The sequence below is a fragment of the Lipotes vexillifer genome, unplaced genomic scaffold (genome assembly GCF_000442215.2).
Source record: "Lipotes vexillifer unplaced genomic scaffold, Lipotes_vexillifer_v1.1 scaffold371, whole genome shotgun sequence".
NCBI classification, from domain to species: domain Eukaryota; kingdom Metazoa; phylum Chordata; class Mammalia; order Artiodactyla; family Lipotidae; genus Lipotes; species Lipotes vexillifer.
In genome coordinates, this window is record NW_006786304.1 from 2,583,568 (window position 1) to 2,601,083 (window position 17,516).

At 41.7% G+C, this 17,516-nt stretch overlaps 1 protein-coding gene across 1 annotated transcript; it reads right to left on the bottom strand.

The window, feature by feature from the left end:
* Positions 1-7,082: 7,082 nt before the first annotated feature.
* On the bottom strand, positions 7,083-17,284 carry LOC103084795 (zinc finger protein 226). The gene is given in 7 exon segments (XM_007458564.1): positions 7,083-9,271; positions 10,005-10,008; positions 11,857-11,935; positions 12,562-12,698; positions 14,366-14,411; positions 16,742-16,792; positions 17,250-17,284. Coding segments are annotated over 7 exon segments (2,541 nt in total).
* Between the last annotated feature and the right edge of the window lie 232 nt (positions 17,285-17,516).

Sequence of the window (17,516 nt, forward strand, 5' to 3'; positions counted from 1 at the left end):
GCTTAATGTCAGGCATTTACACTACAGGGTTCAATACCAGTCAGGGTTCACTTAAGAAAGCCACGTCACTATGATTTTAGAGATAAAGGAATTTTAAAATAGGAATTAGAGCATACACAAATGTGGAAGGAGAAATCAGAGTTTGTCGGAATTCTGAGAATCCAGGCACATCTAAGCGGAAGCAGGTTACGAGATCGGTGAATTCTGTGAACACAAGCCCAATTGCCACAATTCGTTTTTTGTAAAATGACTTCCCAGGTCACAAGCAATGATGGAAGGAATACAATGACAGAGAATAAAGCATTCTGTAAGGTCCACAGATGGTACTTTTATCAGAAGCGCTGGAAGAGGAAAGGCAGTTCCATATCTACAGCAACTGGTTTTTCCAGTGAAAAGAAAGTGCTGTCCCTTCCATGATGGAAGTGGTCTCATGTAATCAAATTCCCAGCAGGGGGTTGGGGAGTCTCCTTTGGAGAACAGCACCCAAATCTTCCTCCTCATTCAATTGATCACACAGAACTCCTCATGAGGTCACAGGCATGGGCTGTGAGATGGGAGTCGCTGTAGAAGGAACTGGAGCTCTGGGAATTTGAGCCATTTGCTTGTGCAACTCACTTGTGACACTGAGCCCAGTCTCATACGTATCACTTCCACTAGACGATGAAGTGCTGCTGGTATGCCCAAATTTATGACTTCATTGCATAACTTTCTGGCTCATGGCCATGTATTTAGTTTTAACTAGGGACCAATAAAGCCAGAAGCTGCTTTCACAGAAGGAGTAATGTCACATGCAGAGGATAACATAGCTCTGCTCCCAAATCCTAAATATTTGTGTTGTGATCTCCATGCAGCATCCCTACCTGTCACAGACACTGCCTACATTACCAGGTACATGCAACACAGACATTATCAGGGATCATAAAATTACTTTGGTAAAGAGCCATGTAGCAAATTGTTTAGGCTTTGCAGACCAATCTCGGTCACAACTACTCAACTCTGCCATTTTAGCACGAAAGCACCCGTAGGCAATATATAAGAGTGGTCATGGTTGTTTCAATAAAATCTTATTTACAGAAACAAGTGGCAGCCAGATTTGACCCATGGATTGTAGTTTGCCAATCCTTGAACTACACTGTGAAACAAGATTGGACAGTGATGTAGCCCGGAGCTGGGTCAATAAAAATGTATTGATAGCCCTACCAGATGAAACTGAACTTCAATGGATGATATTTGCTAATAGGTATAAAGAAAAAAAAGCACATGTCAGTTCAGTAGCTGCATATGAGGTGCCAGCAGATGTGTTCTCTAGCAATAAAGCCACATCTGGAGCTGCAAATGGCATTAACTCCTAGTTAAGTTTACAATAATCCCATGTCATTCTGCAAGATTCACCTGTCTTCTGCACAGGTCGAGTGAGTGAACTGAATGGGAATATGATGGAAATCATGACCCCTGCAGCTTTCAGGATACTACTAGTAGCACTAAACTCTTCAGTCCTTCCAGTAATATAATACTGCTTTTGGTTGTCTGTTTTGGTACATACAAGACAGTTATCGTGTTCACTTGTCCTTTGTTATCAAAATTGCCCTTGTACCATGGGCTAGAGAACCAAGGTGAGGATTCTGCCAGCTGGATATTCCAATTTCAACTCTACATTCTGGAACTTGGTAAATAACCAGAGGATGAGTGCAGGGATCCTTTTAGACCAGCTCACGTGGATGGACCCAAGCAAAAACATCCCTTAATTATGTCACTTATAAGTCCCTGTACTAACCAGTAAACCACAATGCCATTTTGGGGTCCAGGAGTTAATGTCAGCTCTAGTGTCTAGTGCTTCCTTCATCTTCTGGTGATTTCCAATTACCTAATGCACAACCTCCATAAAATGTGGCTGGAAGTCATGTTGAAGTCTAGGGATGATTTATGGTATTGGTAGTACACCAGGGTATATCCTCTGTCAAGGGGACCCAGCCTGCCCTTCATTCAAGATGCTCTGGAAATGGGAACTGACTCATGTTATGGAATTGGCTGAGGGACCACAACTCTCATGTTGATTCAGGTCAGACATGTTCATCAGACCTAGAGCTTTTCTCCTGATTCAAATCAAGTAGGGTATTAGTAGACTTCCCATTTATTTCAGCCCTAGAGATAGCACATGAGCAAATGTAAAAAATCTTTGTGTACCAAACCATTCTAATGATCCCTTTCATTTTGCTGTTCATAGTGAAAAGCACGCTCACTTTATCTCTGCCAATGAAGTGTTTCACTTGACCAATGATACCCCACGATCCCATTAGCCTCACTGAATTTAGGGAGCCCATTATGACGACATAATTTCCCTTTCTCATTCCTAGCCTGCAGAGAAGAGTAGCTACAGAGCATTCCAAGACTGCTAACGTTCCCCTCACCAATACGTTTCGTAAACCTCTGGCAAAGGAAGTGTCCTCTGAGCCCTCCCAGGGCACATAGGGGGTTTGGGTGAGCAGATCTTATGTGATAAATCCACTCCAGCGGTCTGACATTCTTACGCCTTTGTAAACCTTCTACAGCGGTGGTTCTCAGTTGGGGACACTTTTGGTCCCCCCTCCCAGGAAACATGTGGCAGTGTCTTGAGACTTTTTTAAGGAGCTGTGTTATGAATGAGCCCCACGTGGCTGGTGCACACGGAGGTATCAAGGCACTTTTTTTTTTTTTTTTTTGAGGGAGGAGAATTTTAAGCTCTTAAAGAAATTTGTCAAAAGGATGACGACACAGCAAATGCTCTTGAGTAAAATCATGGAAAATAAACTCAGTAATATCTATGGACAATGTAGAGGAGTTCCTCATTTCTGAGCTCTTCATCTGTTTCAGAATTTAAAGAAATACTTTGTTGAATTCCCCCAATTCTGTCCCATTAAAAAATCAAGAAGAACAGACTTTGACCTGGGTATTTTGAGGGAAAAATTTACCCCAAACCTCTTTTTTTTTTTTTTTTTTTGCGGTACGCAGGCCTCTCACTGTTGTGGCCTCTCCCGCTGTGGAGCACATGCTCCGGACGTGCAGGCTCAGCAGCCATGGCTCACGGGCCCAGCCGCTCCACGGCATGTGGGATCTTCCCGGACCAGGACACGAACCCGTGTCCCCTGCATTGGCAGGCGGACTCTCAACCACTGCGCCACAAGGGAAGCCCTCAAGGCACTTTTTATTGTTACAACTAGGGTGGCAGGGAAGAATATGTGCCACTGGCCCATCTTACATTGCACAGGACAGCTCCCAACAACAAAGAGCTATCCAGTTCAAAATGTCAGTGATGCCAACATCAAGAAATTTTGCTACAACATACTTAGAAAGTTCTGGCATTTTGACTTTAGCATATGCTAACTTTGGGTACAGGTTTCAGTCATTTGAGCAAAGTCTGGAATGGGTGTTGAATGCACTCGTATCAACAAATCCAGCCTAATCCAATATTACATTACTTCCACCTGCTTCAATACCTACAAAATCCACAATCACACAATATTTCTGAAGTTTCTATTGATATAAATTATAAAATTCCTTATTTTAGCAGATATAGTGTCTCCTCATGGTCATACTTTATACCCGGTGGGTGCCCACCCCTTCCCTGCTCCCTTCCCCATTTCAAGGACTCTAGTCTGATTACTAGGTCTAGAAATACGAGAGGTAGTGGAGGCAAGTCTTGAGGATCTACAGTCCCCTGCAAAGAAACTATCTCAGAGGCAGACTTCCTTCTAATAGCACAGGAGGCTCCACTAAGAGGTCACAGGTCAGAGGTCATAGGCCTCAGCTTTGTTGGAATCTGCCCATATTTCCACCTCAAATTTCCAGGATTCTACTCCTTCCCACTGATGCCCTATGACATTAAGAGAATCTACGAGGTTGTGACTCAATGTGTTGTCATTCAGCCACTGACTGAATTTGACTTTGGATCCCCTTAAAAAAAAAAAGGAAGGAAAGAAAGAAATGTTGATTGTAACAAGTCCCCCAAAGTGTTGCTATGTAGCCAAGCTCAAAGCTAAGATAGAAAATCCCCAGTGGTAAAAATAGATTTCGAGCTCAAGCTATCAAGTGGGAGTTGAAACTGAAGGCCCTACAAAGGCCAATGGAACTGGATACAAAGCTAAAGATTTAGTCTTTAGCATAGATGGGAGTCAAGGTTAGAGGAAGCTATGCACTGGGAGTGAGTAGTGTACTCAACACTAAGAATGGAAGAGCAGCTCTTTCATTGAATGTGAAGAAAGAAACAGGTAGTCCCTAGTTGCTACCACTGTCTTTGAACCAAACTAAAGAACAAGGTCAACCAGAAGGGCAGATATGAGAATCAAAAAGAACACCTCTCTGGAATCCTCACTGAACCAAGTCTAAGTTCTGCTCTACTTGTGGTCTTTCACTTACAGAGACAAACCTTTTGGGCTTACCACAGGGATCAACACACTTTTTCTCTGAAGGGCCAGAAAGTAAATATTTTAGGTTTTGTGGGCCACAGTGCTCGTCACAACTACTAAACACTGTCAGCACAATGGGAAACATTCAAAGATGGTAAAAAAATGGATGGGCCAATAAAGAGCTTTTATGTTCCAATAAAGTTTTAATGGCAATGAGCCAGATTGGGCTCACAGGAGGTAGTTTTCCAGCCCTTGACTTAACTCACTAAACTACAAATTACCTTCAGAGTTGGTGGGCTACCCTGATATCTACCATACCAAACAAACAAAACATGAAAGGCCTAGGATTTCTGACATCTAATGCAATGCAATTTGCAATAGCATGGACTTTACATACACATGTGAAGGTGTGGTCTAGGAAACCAATCTTGGAAACCTGCCTCTCACATTAAATACATCTTTTGCTGAGTAAAGCCCTTTAACCAAGTAAGTGTTAAACATCAGTGAAATGACTAAGAAGTAGGAAATGGTATGCAAACCTCCTCCTTAACAACTTGTTCCCATCATTCTCGGTTTCTTCCCTATGCACATTTTTCCTTAGGGAATCGTTGATAAATTTTACCTCTAAAACTTACCTATTTCCACTCTCTATCTTCAGGATTTGCCCAATCACTGTTACTTTGTAAACAATTTAAAAAAAATTTTGAGGGGGGGGGTTAATTCCTTTTTTCCCACAGCTAACGGTTCTCTGTGTCATAGTGTCTGGAATGACCCAGCTACTTCAGTCAGACCAAGCACTTGAAAGGACAAGCCGGTACCCCAGGCTCTCCATCCATTCACCCAGTAAGGAAGTCTGATGGGGAGAACTAGGATGTGTAAATTTCTACTGTTGGAATTAAAACAGAATATTCTGGGCTGCATGGATTTATCCTAAACTTCAAATGCATTAATTATAAATATACAGTTACACTGACTAATATTCTGTATCTTTGAATAACCATATAAATTTTTTATTTTTATAACTGATTTCTAGAGGTCTATTCCTTAATTTTAACCATATATATACCTCATGATGATAAGATTTCTTACTGTGAGGTATTAATATGTTCTTAGTAATTTTTAATATTATATTTTACATTATTTTACTACCTATGTTACTATAAAAATAACAGTATTTTACTGGAAAATTGATGCTCAATGAAAAATTTAAAATATGGAAGTTAAATGTGGAAAAAATCCCTGAAAATCTTGCCACTGTTTACATAAGGGTGAATATCCCTTTACAGATGATAGGATGCATTAACACACACATACGTGTTTGATTAAGGTATGTGATGTGCCTAAAATACATTAAACTGTTACATGCTTCTGTCATTAAGTTTATGCCATCATTTTAACAGATCTGTTATTACATAAGTATCTTAAAATATAAAGAAATTCCTATTGAATATTTCACTTTTACAAACTTTAGTAACATTGATGTGCTACTCACCTTTTCTATTTGAATTTCCTAATTATAAGGTCCTATTCTATGATTTCTATATCAAAGGGACGCATGTTCTATATTTTGATATGTACTTACCAACTTCACTTTGAAAATCAATTTTTCAATCCACCGCTAGGAAAAAAGTGTGCAAGTCAGTCACTGAATAAACATGTTTGATGAAATTACCAAATTTCAACAAATAATTTTTTTCTTTTTGTCTCAGGCCAGAGAGAAGGAGTAAGGAGATACAAAACTTGACAAAAGTAATCTACTTCAAAGAGCCTCTTTTCTCTACTTAAGAAGTATTGATGAAAGTAATGCTAAAACCCTTGGGAGACAATCACATCAAAACCTAGACAGAAATGTGGTGAATAAGAATCCAATGATCAGTTCATTTACTAAGAAATATTTGTCCTCTGTCACTGTCATTAGTAACTCTTTCTGACACTTAAACTTTAAACCTCTGCCTTGACATTCTTGAAAAAAGGGTCAACAGTATGTTTTCTGTATTGCAAGATGAACAATCCATTTTCAGTAAGTCTATACTGTCACAAAAGATAACTGAATTTGTACTGTAAAAAATTAACAGAATATTAGACAAAGTCCAAGATAAGATCCAACTTGAAGCGAGGCTGGGGGGACAAATGGAGCTAATCATAACAGGACGATGCCACATTCATATTACAAATTGCAATACAGAGTGGTTTTCTAACACTTCAACTTTTTGTCTCCCTGAATTACTTTTAAGGCCACATTTAGGTTAACTGCTCTGAATACAAATTTTTATGAAATTTTGGAGGGGATTGCAACATAATTTTCAAGAAGTTTTTCCTCATTAATTGGACAAATATCGAGCACCTATGAAGTAGTTGACAATGTTCAGACTGTAGATTCAGAACAAACGTCTCTGCATTCGTCGAGTTTACATTGTAATGGGCATAAATTTTGGCATGTCCATCATACTTTTTTTGTACAAGGCCTGCTAAAACTCATACTAAGGCTTCTCCCCTGAGTAATATTTAATAGAGGTCAAAGTTCAAACTTACTACACCATTTACCAGGGTTCTCTGCTGTGTTGCCTCCTGACTACTGGGACATGTTGAGCTGTGGCTGAAACACTGACTTTAATGAAACAAATGATTTGTTTTTCTTTTGAACTTGATGACTGGAAGAATTCACATGACACCTGAGTTGTTTTTGTTTTGTTTTCTTAATCATTTTATGGAACTTTTTTCGTGTGTGGGCTCTCTGATGGTCTTACCGCTCCTATCACTTTTATAGGATTTATCAGCAGCATGGATTCTGTGATGAATTGTTAGATTGGAGCGCCAACTGAAGCTCTTACCACAGGTCTCACACTTGTAAGGCTTCTCCCCTGTGTGCACTCTCTGATGAGACTGTAGCTGTGAAGACCGACTGAAGACCTTACTGCATCTGTCACATCTGTATGGCTTCTCTCCAGTGTGGACACTCTGATGAAGCTGAAGACTTGAGGCCTGACTGAAGTGCTTCCCACACTCCCCACACTTATATGGTTTCTCTCCTGTGTGGACCCTCTGATGCATGTCGAGGTTCAGGCTCCACTTGAAGCCCTTCCCACACTCCTCACATTTGTATGGCTTTTCTCCAGTGTGGACTTTTTGATGGGCTTGAAGGTGTGAACTCCGACCGAAGCTCTTCCCACACTCTTCACATTTGAATGGTTTTTCTCCACTGTGGACTCTCTGATGGGCCAGAAGATTTGAGGCCTGCCTGAAGACTTTCCCACACTCCTCACAATTATACGGTTTCTCACCGGTGTGGATTCTGCAATGAATTTTAAGATCTGCTCTACGACTAAATCCCTTCCCACACTCTTCACATTTGTATGGTTTCTCACCGGTATGGATCAGCTGGTGGATCTGAAGTCGTGAACTCTGATTGAAGCCCTGGCCACACTCCTCACACTTGTAAGGTTTCTCTACGCTGTGGGCCTTCTGATGGATTTGAAGATATGAACTCTGACTGAAGCCCTTCCCACATACCTCACATTTATAGGGCTTCTCCCCTGTGTGGACAACCAGATGAACTTGATAATGGGAGTTCCTCCTGAAGCTCTTCCCACACTCATTACATTTGTATGGTTTCTCTCCTGTATGGACTCTTTGATGTGCCTGAAGGTTTGAACTCAGAGTAAAGCCTTTACCACACACATTACATATGTATGATTTCTCTCCAGTGTGGACTCCCTGATGGGCCTGAAGACTTGAAGGCCGACTAAAGCCTTTCCCACATTCCTCACATTTGTATGGTTTTTCTCCTGTGTGGACTCTCTGATGAATGTATAGATTTGAGCTACAAATGAAGCCCTTCCCACACTCCTCACATTTGTATGGTTTCTCTCCCGTATGGACTCTCTGATGGGACTGAAGGTGTGAATTTCGACTGAAGCTCTTATCACACGTGTCACATTTGAATGGTTTCTCCCCAGTGTGGACTCTCTGATGGTCCTGAAGGTGAGAGGCCTGACTGAAGGCCCTCCCACACTCCTCACAATTATAAGGTTTCTCTCCCGTGTGGACTTTACAATGAATAGTAAGTGCTGACCTACGACTGAAGCCTTTCCCACATTCCCCACATTTGAACGGTTTCTCTACAGTGTGGACTTTCTGAGGAGTCTGCAGCTGTGAGCTCTGACTGAACTCCTTGCCACACTCATCACACTCACTGTGTTTTCCTCCCACGTGAACTCTCTGATGAATATGAAGAACCGAGCTGTAACAGAAGCCTTTTCCACACTCACTGCATATATGAGACTTCTCTTTTGAGTGTAATTGCTGGTGAAGATCAAAGGTGGAGAGATCGGTGAAGGTTTCTTTACATTCATTACACTGGTAAGGTTTTTGTCCTGTGTGAATCATAGTATTCTGATCCAGTGCTGAAACCCTCATGCTATCTTTTCTATAATCACTGTAGCCACAAGATTTTTGACCCTTGTGTACTCCGTGAGCATCAAGGTGATGTGAAATCCAACTGATGGTGTCAACATTCTCTTTACACTGACACAGTTTATTTTTCATGGAAATTTGCTGGTGTCTATTCTGATAATTCTGTGACTCAGTCAATGAAGTTTTCCTCCAAGAATCCTGGGCTCTCAAAGTTGCAAACCTTGGATTTCCAGTGTTACTGGGATCACCTGCTTTATCATTTAATATATGGTTCTCATCTTCAGAAATTTGAATAGAGAGTCCTGCCCCAATCTGGCAGGGGGAATCACCTTGTTTGTGGAACTGACAACTATTTATCATGGAGTCTTGGCATCTGGTTAAGTCATTTGCAATTTGTTGCCAGATTTGCCAGCAGGAAAGCTCTTCATGTGATCCTCTGTCTTGAACGGCCCTCAACTCACTTTGATTGTTTTCTTCTATAAGGACAGAGAATTCAGAGATGTGGACACGTGAAAGCTTTGTTCAAAGATTCAAGATTTTACACTTAAGACACAGAATGAGACTTTAATGAACCTCAGGATGGTTCAGCTTATCTTTCGCATGACAAATGAAGTTCTCTGGTTTATAAACTAACAGAAACCAAGAGATGGTCCATTAAACTCCCAAAAACTTAGCATTAATGAAATCCATTTAAAACCAAATGACTACCATCTGACATACTATTTAAATCATCTTTCAAAAATTACATGTCATTCCTATCACAATACAGTATCGATAAAGACAAGCATTTTGCTGTGCTGACAGCTTTAACAGTGCCTGGCAGTTAGGGCTCAAGAAATGCATGCACAGGTGAACTCAGTTTGATTTCTAGGATTCTCTACAATTCTGAATCCCAGGTTAAGTTTGAACCAAGTCAGAGAAGAGAAAGAGCTTTTACAAGTCAGGTATCAGGTATAGGAAAAGGACTAGAAAGTACAGTTTTGCTTAAGTTGAAAGGCTGCACCAGAGGTGGCAGTACACCAAGGGGGTTAGTGCTGAGGAGAATATGAAAGGTGCTAAAAATTGGGACTTCCCCGGTGGCACAGTGGTTAATAACCTGCCTGCCAGTGCAGGGGACACAGGTTTGAGCCCTGATCCGGAAAGATCCCACATGCCACGGAGCAACTAAGCCCGTGAGCCACAACTACTGAGCCTGCGAGCCACAACTACTGAGCTTGTGTGCCACAACTACTGCAGCCCGCGTGCCTAGAGCCCATGCTCTGCAATAAGGAAGCCACTGTAATGAGAAGGCTGCGCACCGCAACGAAGAGCTACTCCCACTCGCCACAACTAGAGAAAAGCCCATGTGCAGCAACGAAGACCCAATGCAACCAAAAATAAATAAATTAATTTTTAAAAAAGTTCTAAGAATCAGTGGGGGTAAAAAAAAGCATGAAGACCTATGCACTGGATCCTTCTGAGGCATCTGTGCTGCCTAATACGTTCCCCAACTCCCCCTGCCAAGTAGGAGTCAAAATTTAGAGGGTAGGGAAGAATGCTGTCTCTTTAAAAACAGCATGGAAAATTTTTGGACACAGATACATTGGTCTTTAACAAGAATGAGTTCCAAAGTGAAGAATGGGGTTTATGAGTGAGCTGGGAATAAATTCCATAACTTGTGATAAGTATTGAGAAGAAACAGACTAGAAACTATTAAAGAATGATCAAAGCACTCAAGGTGACATTATCTAAAATGCCTTCTACAAGATACATACAAATGCACCACACACACACACACACAAAATGTTTGCAGAGCTAACGAAGATCGATTTCTTATTAGTGAGGTGGGCTCGGGAGGAAGCAAATGGGACGCAGCGGGGCAAATCTTTTAAGGGAAAGGCTAACTCACCAGCTGGCTGTTTTCTGAGACCTGTTCTCCCCTGGTATAAGGGATAAGGAAACAGAATTTTCTTTCCTTCTATGGGGAGAGCTACCTAAGAAGTAGACATAAGAATCCTCATTCAAAACAGTATTTCCTCCCCAAATGAATATGCTCTGCTACTAAGAGCTCAAGGAAAGTCACAGGGAAAGCATTTTACTCAGTTTGGTTATAATTACAGGTTCTATACATGTTTTTTGTGCAAGTTGATGAGGGCAAACTTGTACAGAAAGGCAAACACACACATACATATATCATGGGCACCTGAGAAGTTAGAATTAGGCTAGGAATTCATTTGAAAACAAAAAAACATTTGGCAATATCCCTTATTCACTCGGATTTGTTCACTGCCTACTAGCTATTTTCATGGAAGGCTAATTTCTCTATCCATTAACTCATTCGTTTATTCAAGAAATATTTAAGAGTCCCTGTCATGTACCAAGACTATGCTAAGCACTGAGGCTAGTGAGCAATAAACATTAACAGACCAAATTCCTCCTCCACTCCTGGATTACCCTCCAGTGGAAGAAAGAGAGGTGAGAAACAGGTGAACAAAAATGTACATGAGTGAAATGCTTAGAGACAAAACAAGGCAGGGCAGAGACAGTAAGAAAGAGAGGGCTGTATTTTCCATAGGATGGTCAGAGGACAGCCCTCTCATCATCTTTATGGTGACTGACTGAAAGAAGTAAAGAGGCCTAAAAGATTACAGGTGAAACAGTATTCCAGGCAGAGAGAAGGACAAGGAAAAGGCTCTGTGGCAGAAGCATCCTTTGCAGGTCTGGAAAAGACAGGGCAAGAGGGAGGAGAGGTGATGTATTCAGGGAGATGGTGGGGAATGAACAGCAGCCCACAGAAGACTCTAGAAGCCACTTTAAGTGGTTTTTATTCTAAGAAAAAGAAGCCACAAGAGAATTTTGAAACAAGAACATAACCTGACTTAAAGTTACAAAAGATCACTTTGCCACTTAAAGAACAAACTGTGGGAGGAGAAGGGTGGGAACAGGTGACCAGTACAAAGACTATGCAATAATCCTGGAAAGAGACTTCCAACTGGGACCAGGTGATGGACAGCACAGGGCTGGTGAGAAGCAAAACAGATAGTGAGCTAACCACAAGAACTCACGACTGCTTGGCTCTTACCTAAATTTCTATCTGGGTTGCTGAATTCATCAACCAAAGCCTCTCTTCTCTTTCTATATGTTTTGTATCTTGTCTGAAGAATGAGAACATGCAAAGTCACAAGTTAACATGAACGGGCTAGAGCTAAAGTTTACTAGAAATTTGAGTTCCAACTGCACATTCAAGATATTGAAAGCCGTGTTTTTCAAACTTTGTATCACGACCCATTGAAGAAACAGCATTTATTTCACAACCTAGATACACATGTACAAGTATACGTTATTAAAACGAAGCTTGAACGACCTATTTCTGATCAATGTCTATTTTCATGAAATCTGTTCCCACTGGCTCTCACACCACTCATGCCATCGCCCACAGTTTTTGCTGCAACGTGTTGTACTCTTCCTAAGGAACTCTGATATTTTCTATACTATTTTATTTCATTAAAAAATCACACTTAGGGCTCAATAAATTGGCTTTATACTCCACTAATGGCAAGGAGGGAAATCTGAAAAAGAATACACAAGGTACAGCAAGATACTGTCGATTTACAATTCTTTTACAAAATAAATGAAAAGGACCTGAAACACACTGTTTAGAAAGACCAGAGACATCCTCTCATGTCCCACAGGAATTGCAAAAGTCTGGTCCCCAAATTCAGGGAACCATCTCAAGAGGCCCAAAGCCTTGAAACACCAAGGTCACAAAGACACTCGCAGAGAAAGGCTGTCCTCACCCACTGAGACCAGGTTCCGGAAGTTTTCCACCATCACATCCTGGTACAGCTTCCTCTGGGCCGAGTCAAGAAGCCCCAGCTCCTCCTCTGTGAAGGCCACGGCCACGTCCTTGAAAGTCACCGCCTCCTACAACAAACAACACCACCTCAATCTTATACCCAGTGGCCACTGGAAGAGGGGCAGCCCCGAGCAGAGGAGGGTGAGAAGTTGCTCCGGCTCCTGTGCGGTGTGCAGACTTCCCAGCACCCCCTCCTTCCATCCTGCCAATGCCACACACTGACTTTCCTCAGCCTCACCAGACATGCGGTTATGAAAGAGAAAGCTTTGTGTACTTACCGGGGGCTCTCAGACAACTCATAAGTAAACTCCCTAAAATTCTAACCGCTGGATCCTGAACTAAAAAGCTTTCACTTTTTAATTATTATTGCCAAGCGCCCCAGAAACAGTTACCAATTTAGTCCCGGCAGTATTTGATGGCACCTGCTTTCTCATTGAGGTGGGAACCAGCTGAGAAGGAGTGTTATATGTGGAAATTAACCAAAAGGCCATGCCAGGTCTCTGAATGAAAACTCTCTCTTTTCCCGTTTCTCTCTTTCACTTGAATGCAATACTCTGACTCCAGACCCCTGGTTTTCTGGGTGAGTCTGAGTTGGTTCCTCCTTTTTTCACAACCCTTATTCTTTATATTTAAAACCAAGATGAAACCAAGCACCTCTTTATACAATTGTTCCGAGGTGTCTATGCAGTGACAAGTGCTTTAAGTACCACTGGACTTCTTAAACTAAGGTCATGTATTACTCTGATTAGAAAAAAATATAAGATGGAAAAATAAACAAACCATTAAATAAAATACACAAAGGGTCTGACTCAAGCATGGGGAAGACTGAATCTAACTCTGGTCATGAGAAAACTTCTAACAATACATTATTTTTTCTGCATGAAGCAGCAGTTTGATCCTGCTGTGCTGTGCCGTATTTGGATATTCTACCAAAAAACATCCAAGGCACCACATATAAAACGTACCTCTTCAATTCTGAATACCTAAACCTAGTATGTTAAGGGCAAAAAGGGTCAATATTCTTCAGAACAGATACCTTGAGAAAAAGGTTAAATCAGGAACACTGTCACTGTAGTGTTCCTAAAACAGTAGAAGTCTTTAAACTAAATGTCTGTGAATAAAGAATGTTTAAAAAATAAGTGCATAGGTTTGTGGGAACATGATAAAGCACTTAAAAGTGAATGTTAGCTAGTATTAAATGAAAAAAACAATTTAAAACTGTATCTATGTTATAAATACAAATACACAGCTATGAATACATATGATGAAGAGATTACAGAAATATAAAAGCAGCTAATTTGTAAGCAGGTAAGCAGTAAAGTGGAAGATGTCCTTCATTTCCCTTAATTTTTCTTTTACTTGTGAAATAAAAAAATGATGAAATAAAACAAAAATTAAAACCGAAACCAATTAAATGTAACAGGAATTTTAAAAAAAGCACGCATGGCACACTCAGGCCCTCATATGCTTAGACTCTCCTTGAAAGAGAAAAACCCATATGGACCTATACCCAATATTTTGTAATAACCTATAAGGGAAAAGAATCTGAAAATATATGTATATATATGTATAACTGAATCACTTTGCTGTACACCTGAAATTAACACAACATTGTAAATCAACTATACTCCAATCAAAAAAAAAAAAGAAAAAGAAAAAAAAAAGAGGAAAACCTGTGTCCAATCTGAGCACAAAAATGGCGTTTTTAACAGCAAGGAAGGCAAGCTCTACTCACCTGGAATGTGCTCATTTTCTCTCTCCTTCTGGGGAAGTGCAGAGTCCTAGCAAGACAGACAGGGAAAGAAGAAAGAAGTCAATGGAATCTGGTTAAAAAAAAAAAGTCACTAACCCACGTGGTGCTCATTGTGAATTACCAAGGCTCCCAGTCCTCGGGGTGGCTACAGCTGATTACGCTTGATGAGCAGAGCCCCACATGGATACCAGATGCCCCCGTAACCCCTCTCAGTGGCTGTGTGAGGAATGACCTGCCCATCCACACACAGTGGCCCCCTCACAGTGTGCCTGCAGCTCCCACAGTGGTCATTCTTATTCTGGGTATGGTGTAAACAGAGACCATGTAAGTAAGAGTAGGTTTTGGAGTCAATATGCATGGGCTATGATCAGGCTACGCCATTCACTAGCAGTGTCATCCTGGGCAAGTTATTAACATCTCTTCGCCTCAGTTCTGTCATCTGCAGGTGGGGGAGAACAATGGCATCCACCTCATGATATCGTTGTAAGGTAGAAAGCTCTGAGAACACCATCGTCAGGGTTTCTTATTTCTTAGCAACTGTGATAAAGCAGATGATATTTTAGTTAGAAATTATCCTTGAAGATGTGATTTCTACCAGCAGAACACTGTCAGACATGTGGAGGTCACAGGTTGTTGCCCTGTTATGTGAGTCTTTAGACTTCTGAAAAATCTCTGCTTGTCTTCCTAAAGATTTTGTAACTGCAACAATAATATTTAAATTGACATGGACAACATTTACAAAAGGTATAAGAATACGTTGTTTCTTTTTAAACAGGAAGTACCGTTTTGACAATTATGCAGAGGTAAAGAGAACTAATAAAAGCCAGGATTCTGCAACAACAATAAAAAATAGTTTGACAGTCCATACCTAATTCAAATTAAAAGAGACAAGAATCTGAATTGTAATTATATCATAATAAATATAGAAAAGTTTAAGAAATAAATGGGAGTTTAAGAAATAAGTGGATAAGAAATAAGTGGATAACACTCCACATTCCCAATGCAGGGGGCCCAGGTTCGATCTAGTACAAAAGATGGCAATGATTCCACTCCCCAAAGCCTGGGAGAGATACATCTTCACTTCTAACGACCTGCATTTTGACTCTACACTTGCTAGCTGTCTTCTGCTCAATTCAGGATTTTGAAAGGGGCCCTGACAGTTGACAATAACTAGTGGGGGAATAAAATCATTGGACTAAGTAGGGCTTTGGTGAATCCAGCTCAGTTTTATCTGTGACATCCAGCAGGGTCAATTTGCTCGGCCTCAGTTTCCAGAAAAGACCCTCTCTTGAGCTTCTCGAATTTTCACGTGCGTGTGAATTACTGCGGGATCTTGTTGGAATGCAGCCTCCTAGGCCCCCTATGCAGAAATTATAAATCAGAAGGTCTTGAATGGGGCTCAAGGCTGGGCATTTCTATCCAAGTGATGCCAGTGCCGCTGGTTTGTGGACCACAATTTGAGTAGCACCGCAGTGTAACATCAGTCCCACACAAAGCAGCCTCCACTACACAGAAACATACACAAAGAGTAACCAGACAAAAAGGCACTAAAACATTAACAACTGTTATCTTTACATCCCAAAATTATAGATAATTAAAATTTTTCTTTATGTATATATCCGCATTTTTCCATAATGATTACGCTATTTCTATGATATACATATTATTTGAAATAAAATAAATGACCCAGTTGAGAAAACTATCTTAAAAACTCATAAAATAGGGCTTCCCTGGTGGCGCAGTGGTTGAGAGTCCGCCTGCCAATGCAGGGGACACGGGTTGGTGCCCTGGCCCGGGAAGATCCCACAGAGCCGCAGAGTGGCTAGGCCCAGTGAGCCATGGCCTCTGAGCCTGCGCATCCGGAGCCTGGGCGTCTGGAGCCTGTGCTCCGCAACAGGAGAGGCCACAACAGTGAGAGGCCCGCGTACCGCAAAAAAAAAAAAAAAAAAAAAATAGCCTAAACCTTGCTCTCAAGGTCCCCACGATTAAGTCCCAACCTACTTTCATGATATGATTCTAACCAGTACCCTATGCTCAAAGAGAATATACCAAAGGGATTAGCAAACTCAGGTGCTGGACTCAGACTGCCTGGGTCCCAACCCCAGCTCTGCCTCCTACCATCTGGGTAAGGATGGGCCAACAGGGTTGTGTTCCCTGCCCCCATCTCCTCATCGTTAAAGTAGAGAAAACAGCAGTACCAATTCACAGAGCCACTGCCTGATGGAAATGTGTTCATTTGCATAAAGCTTTTAGAATGGAAATTAGTGACCAAGTCTCAGTTATAATCGTTACCCATGTCCCATACGTTCTACAATTTATATGAATATCTTAAGTAGAAGAATGTCAAGTCCTACTCACGTGGGGCTCTGTTGCCTCTTCCTCCGTGCAGTGCTTTTTGAGAAGTCAGGGCTGGAGAAGGAAATGAGACTGTGAAATACCAAGGCTGTGTTTCCACCCCCACTAATTCATACCGCAGCCCCTTCCACCCCCGTACCAGCTAGAACAGGCCAGAAGTCCAGGACAATTCAGCTTCCTGGGCTCACAGAATCCCGCTGCGAAATGGGTGCCTCCCAAATTAGAGTAGTATTAATAACAACAATGTATCAGGTAGTTGTAGACCTTTTACTTGTGCTATCTCGTTTTCTCTCACAACACTATATTAAGAAGGCATTCCTTTTTTCCCCCTTTTACCGAACAGCAACGGAGGCACAGAGGAGTTAAGCAACTCACCCAATGTGACGTCGTATGAAGTGGTAGGGCTAGCTCATAGATGGGGGACGGGGTCAGGTTAGGGGTGAAGAAAACCGGGGAGACCCTCAAACCCGAGGAGGCACGACCTGAGCCCACCCCATCCCGGGTACGTTACCAAACGCAAAGAAGCTCCGTCCGGGGGACGTACATCACCACTCTAGGCCCTCAAACCTCCGCTTTTAGCCGCTCCTCCTCTTTCTCCCCAAATGAAAGGTCTGGAAAGGTTGGCCCCAGGCGCATGTCGAGGAAGCTTGAATGGGTCTTGAAGAGCGGACCTGAAACACCATAATCAGGCAAAAGATGGCTGCTACGTTGTCCTCTTGGGGCGGAAGTGCCTGCGACTAACCCGGAGCTCCTGGACCACACTTCCCAGAATTCCGCG